The sequence below is a fragment of the Protobothrops mucrosquamatus genome, unplaced genomic scaffold, assembly GCF_001527695.2.
Source record: "Protobothrops mucrosquamatus isolate PMUCROS unplaced genomic scaffold, P.Mucros_1.0 scaffold3574, whole genome shotgun sequence".
In the NCBI taxonomy this organism is placed as follows: domain Eukaryota; kingdom Metazoa; phylum Chordata; class Lepidosauria; order Squamata; family Viperidae; genus Protobothrops; species Protobothrops mucrosquamatus.
The window spans coordinates 258022-264419 of NW_015389539.1; the positions used below are offsets into that span (position 1 = coordinate 258022).

The 6398-nt window shown below is 43.3% G+C and overlaps 1 protein-coding gene across 1 annotated transcript in view; it reads right to left on the bottom strand.

Annotated features, from left to right (window-relative positions):
• The window catches only part of MED13 (mediator complex subunit 13), an 81978-nt gene extending 80233 nt beyond the window's left edge, over positions 1-1745 (bottom strand). The window contains exons 1-2 of the mRNA XM_029286405.1: positions 1724-1745; positions 1127-1309 (exon numbers count right to left, since the gene is read on the bottom strand). Coding sequence (XP_029142238.1) covers positions 1127-1309; positions 1724-1745 — 205 coding nt within the window. The remainder of the gene's footprint in view (positions 1-1126; positions 1310-1723) is intronic.
• Positions 1746-6398: the final 4653 nt, after the last annotated feature.

Sequence of the window (6398 nt, forward strand, 5' to 3'; positions counted from 1 at the left end):
GGTTTTGGTCACTTCACATGACCCTGGGACACTGTGACCGTCATAAATATGAATCAGTTGCCAAGCATCTGAATGTAAATCACAAGACCCTGGAGATGCTGCAACATTCCAGCTGATCGGCGCTTCTTCTGGGCTCAGCAGAAGCACCAGGATCAGCGCCGAGCTCCAGCTGGAGCCTGGCGCTGATCCTGGCGCTTCCGCTGAGCCCTGACAGCCCTGCAGCTCCAGCCATCTCTTGCTCAGGCTTGTGCGGTGCTACCACCGGTTCAGCTCATTCCCCTCCCCCGCTACCACTTTTCTAGGATGGTCGTGTACCACCTGCCAGGTGCCAATGTACCACAGGTGGTACCCGTACCACTGGTTGAAAAGCCCTGCTTTATTCTGTTCGGGCTGATATACCAGGAAAACTGCTTAATTTGTTGCTAGGTTACTATTTGTTACTAATCAATTTGGAAGTTCTTGGAAGCTCTGCTAGGGCCAAAATTCAAAATACAGGTAGCTCTCAATTTATTGGGGCCAAAATTTCCATTTCTGAGCAAGTCAGTTGTTAAGTGAGTTGTGTCTGATTTTATGACTTTTTTTTTTTTTGCAATGGTTGTTAACGAATCACTGCAGTTGTTAAATAAATCATGCAGCTGGTAAGCGATTCTGGCTTCCTCCATTGGCTTTGCTTGTCAAAAACCAGCTGGGAGGGTCACTAATGGTGATGATCACATGATTCTGGGACACTGCAACCATTGTAAACACACGCCAGTTGCCAAGTGTCTGAATTTTGATCATGAGAAGTGGGTTGTAACTGAGAGGATCAGTTGTAAGTCATTTTTAAAGGGCTGTTGTAACTTCGAATGATCGCTAAATGAGTGGTTGTATGTCGAGGGCTACCTGTCCTATTTTTTGTAACACAATAAAAAAGAATGAAGATATTACAACACGAAGCATAACATGTGAATGCGCTGCACTTCACCCTGGCAGCTTTGCTAGATATTACTGGCCCTAACACGTACTCTTAAGTATCGGAATAAAAGACCACGTCAAAATAGTTGAAGTTCTTCAATTCTGGAGATTCCAAAGACCAATTTTAAGAGGCGTCACCCTTCGGATAGGAAAATAATTATTTTTACTCTACCTGTCTGAACTTCTTCTGGGGAGGTCGGTGGAGTGAGAGTAACTGAGGAAATAGCTGGATCTCTTGTGGAAACAGGCACTTGATGGACACCCAAACAGTTGCTTGAACCAGCGGTGCTAGGAACAGGAATGTCTGTCTGAGGAACCAGAACGAAGCACGCTGGGTAAACCATTCGCACGCCAGCTTTAAAGGGGAAAAAAAAGGAAACATTTTATTTCACAATCCAGTTGAGTCAGAGATACACTAACACAGGGGTCCCCAACCCCCGGTCCGTGGACCAGTACCGGGCCGCGGCATACCAGCAACCGGTCTGCACAAACGAGCAAAGCCCCATCTGTGGGATGCAGACAGCACACAAAACCATGCACCCTCCGGTCCGCGGAAAAACCTCTCTCCATGGAACCGGTCCCTGGTGCCCCAAAGGTTGGGGACTTCTGCACTAGCAGATATTATATAGCAGTGATGGCGAACCTTTTAGAGAATGAGTGCCCAAAAACCGCCTTGCCTCCCCGCCTGCTCCACCACTGGCCCCGCTCTGTTCCCCCGCCCCCCCCACAGGACCACCCACCGCCTCCACAGCCTGCCGTAGCAGATCACCCAGGCGGTCCAGAAGCGTCATGGCAGCCATCCCCTCCGCCTACGCCCTGCAGCATCATCTACACGCAACGGGGCACAAGAGTGGAGTCTTATCCCTGCTGCCATATGCTTGGCTGCGCTGCTCCGTGCGGGCCGTGCCGGGGGGGGTGACTCTCCTCGGGGGGGCTGCTGGTGAGGAGGGGGCCGTGGGGGGAGGCGGGGCTAGGGCGACGGTGTGCGTGCCCACAGAGAGGGCTCCGACTGCCTCCTCTGGCACGCGTGCCATAGGTCCGCCACCACTGTCATATAGCCATAGGTTTGTACTTATTCCTCCTCCAATGCCAAGTGGCTGACATCTTTTCACCCCCTCTTTAAATCCTCACTGAGAATTATGGGGTTCACAAGTGAAACTCGACTATTAGGAAATCTGTGGTGGCTAAGAACAAGTGTGTGAGTTCAGCCATTGTAGCTTATTTTAAGAAAAACACAAAACAATACCGGTAGTCCTCGACTTGTAACAATTCATTTAGTGAGTGCTCAAAGTTACAATGGCACTGAAAAAAAGTGACTTGTTACTGTCTTCCACACTTATGGCTGCTGCAGCATTCCCATGGTCACATGATCAAAATTTGGGTGCTTGGCAACTGGCATGTATTTATGACGGTTGCGGTGTCCTGGGGTCATTGGTCATCTTTCGTGACCTTCTGACAAGCAAAAGGGCAGCCAGATTCATTAAGCAATCACGTTTCTAACAACTGCAGCGATTTACTTAACAACTGTGGCAAGAAAGTTGCAAAACTCACTTAACAACTTTCTTGCTTAGCAACAGAAATTTTGGACTTAATTGTGGTTATAAATCAAGGATTAGCAGAACACAAACACAACCTGTATTAGCAGAACACAAACACAACCAATATGGCTGGATAAGTGTCCCCTAGGCCATGAATGAAGACCCTCCTGGTTAACATCTCAAAATGGGTAGAAATCTTTCTTTCTTTCTTTCTTTCTTTCTTTCTTTCTTTCTTTCTTTCTTTTTTTCTTTCTTTCTTTCTCTCTCTCTCTCTCTCTCTCCTTCCTTCCTTCCTTCCTTCCATCCATCCATCCATCCATCCATCCATCCATCCATCCATCCATCCATCTATCTATCTATCTATCGCTGCCCATCCCAACCAAATGACTCTGGGCAGCTTACAATTCCCAAACTATAAAACAGTTGAAACAATTAAGAACAATTAACGGGGGGGGGGAGGAATCCAGAAAATAAATACATACAGCAGCCAATTTAGTTATATATATGTGGGTGGGGGTTTCCTGGGATCTGGGAGAAAGTTTGGGATTTTTTTTCTTTCTTTTAAAAGCTGTATTTAAAGCGACGTACTACAGATTCTGGGTGTTTCCCTGCAACTGCAGGAAATTACATTGGGTGTTCTAGGTATCACTCCTGGTTTCAGCCAAACCAGAGTGAGACTTGGCCTAGATCACATGAACCAAATATACAGTTCAGACATGTGGTAACTAAGCAGACAACAGAGGAACCTGCACGAGAATAGTGCCCTAACAGTAAAATCACACCCTTCTCCCCACTTCTGGTTTCTTGCTTTCCATTTCAAAAAATGTACAACACTGCACCCAGGTGTGCTGTTAACTACAAGCTGCGGGATATGGGACTTTAGAAATGTGCTCAATTTTTCTTTCCTTAGAATCACAGAAACCCAAGAAACGGTTTAGAAAATTAAATTACCGGCTTCTCTATTTAAGTTCAATAATGCACGGTGTACGGTTTTCTTCAGCTATGAAACCTGAAACTACCTCTGTTCTCACATATAAATCCTTGAAGAACCCTCTCATTTTGTCTCTGTCACGATTATCTTCAGCGCAGCGCTAGACTAAAAGCATGTTACTTTGTCAGTGATGTAATATAATTTATCTCCTTTTTTCTGTTCCTCCACCAAAGCAATAAAACTTCTTTTTTGACATCTGGGCCGTAAATCCTACTCTAGTTGGGTCCACAATAACGCCACTCTCCTGTGCCAAGCTACTTAAATTTTAATCCGTCTCACTGTCATCTTTTTTTAAAAGTTGCATTGTAGCAAGCGTCCCAGTGTGGCTGACAACTGTTCTGACATCCAAAGAGTAGGAAGATTATTTTGAGTCAAGACTTCAGGCAAGTAAATCTTGATAGTTAATCAAAGCTTAAACGAGGACTTTCTTAAATTACTTACATCCTTCTTCTATCGTTTTTCCTCTGGAACTCAAGAAAGCTATAAAAGGTTCCCCGGGATAATTTTATACTCACAAGAACCTTAAAAGAGTGTGTGGATGTTTGACTCTATTTAGACCAGTGGTTCTCAACCTTTTTAATGCCACGACCCCAACCGGTCTTAAGTCGAGGACTAAACCGGTCGTAAGTCGAGGACTAAACCAGTCGTAAGTCGAGGACTAAACCGGTCGTAAGTCGAGGACTACCCAACCGGTCGTAAGTCGAGGACTTTCCCTGCCCGGGAGCACCGCGCATGCATGGTTCTGCCCCCTGCGCCGGCTGAGGCGTAGCTGGCAAGTGGCAGAGACGGAGCAGGCCGACCACCAGCTGGCCCAGCCCAAGGGAGGAAAGGCACCCGCTGGAAAAGGGGAAAAAAATGGCAGACAAAAAAAATGGCAGACAAAAAAAATGGCGGACAGCCTTGCTTGGCGACCCCCATGAAATGGTCAATCGACCCCAAATGGGGTCCCGACCCACAGGTTGAGAACCACTGATTTAGACATTTCTAGGCTAATAGAGGGAGTCCTTGACTTACAATCATAACTGAACGTAATATTTCTGTTGCTAAATAAGACAGTTACCACCTTGCTTGCCATCACTGTGAAGTGAATCGTTGCCGTGGTTAAGTTAGTAACACGGTTGTTAAATGAATCTGGCTTCCTTGTTGATTTTGCTCGTCAGAAGGTCGCCAAAGGGGATCACAAGACTCCGGGACACTGCAAACCGTCGTAAGTACATGCCAGTTGCCAAGTGTCCGAATTTTGATCATGTGACCGTGGGAATGCTACAAACGGTCATAAGTGTGAAAAATGGTCGTAAGTCACTCTTTTTAGGAGTCACTGTAACTTCAAAAGTTCCCTAAATAAATAGTTGAGGATTACCTGTAAGAGTTAAATATGGTTTTGAGGATTACCTGTAAGTTGAGGATTACCCGTAAGAGTTAAATATGGTTTTGTTGACCCAAATTGTAAACGAATATGCTGTAAAGCAATATGCTGCATAGCAGCGGCTTTCAACTTGTGCTCCACGCAGAAGAAATGTTGAAGAAATGTTATGATTTAAATCTTGAGTTAAGTCTTGGGGGGTCCGGGGCCACAAAAAGTATTTAAACGGGGTCCATGGTGAAAAAAAGATTGAGAACCATTGCTATAAAGCAGCAAAGCTGATTATCCTATTTCATGATTTTAGTAAGCTTAACGTTACAAATGGATAATTATTCAAATATATATTTTATTGAATGTATATTTACAGGCTTTTTTCCCCTTTTGCAATTTTGCGCGGGTATTTGCTGTGTGTGTTATGAGTTTTATTAATAAAAATATTTTCTTCATTCAGAGAACTAATTTCTCTTCTTCTGGGCACAGGGATGCTGTTCAGCCTTACCCCCTTGGCCCTTTATTTGGGTATTCATTTGTGACCTTCCCACTTGGCTTCCCTCAAACAAAGTCAATGGAGGAAGCGAAGATTGGCTTAACAACTGCATGATTCACTTAACAACGGCAATGATTTGCTTAACAACCGTGGCAAAATGTTGTTAAATTGCACAGGACTCACTTAACGACCGCCTTGCTTACCAACGGAAATTTTGGCCTCAACTGAAGTTGTAGGTCGAGGACTACGTGTACATCTAAATTTTTAACAAGGCTGGATCTCTTAAATCTCCAAAAATCTATTGCTCAGAAACTGCCAATGAACAAAACAAATATTTATTGTCATAATGGGGAAATCAAATGGATATTAAGCCGATATTAGGGTTAAATAATAATATTTAACCTTAAGAATGAAATTAAAATACTGATCCCCTTTTAGATTTCACCTTTCTTCCTATATTTATATTAACAAACAAAACTTTGAATCTTCTATGTAAATAGTTTGTTTCACATTCCATAACTGAACTCAACTGACTTCCTAAAAGTCTAGTCTGAATGGCTATTTTAGACTTACCTTAATTTGCACAAATCTATTAAATTGCTTTCTGTTTTACAGTTTGCTCCTCATTCTTACTGTACTCTTTTCTAGCAAAGCCTTTAAGTTCCCCTAATAGTACATTTAAAGCAATTCTAATTCCAGTTAAAATTAAAAACATAATATAATCTCAGAGCCCAGGGATTTATTTATACAACAAAGAGTAATGTGGTGTGTAATTAATTTATTATTGCACAAGCTTTCATGAATTACATATCCATGCAAGCGAGCAAGCAGGGACAAAATAACTGCTATTTTCAGTAGGCAATTAACCGCTCTTAAATCAGTGTACTTATGGCATAATTCTTGACTAAGATAGCTCCAGAGAAGAGGTAGGTAGGTAACAGCATGTTGTGTGTTCTCACAAAAAGGCTGCCATGATGGATTGCGAGTCACTCAACAACTATTTACAAGATTTGTTCTTCAGAGTACAGGAATATGTAATCTGAGATTAAATATATATATATATAT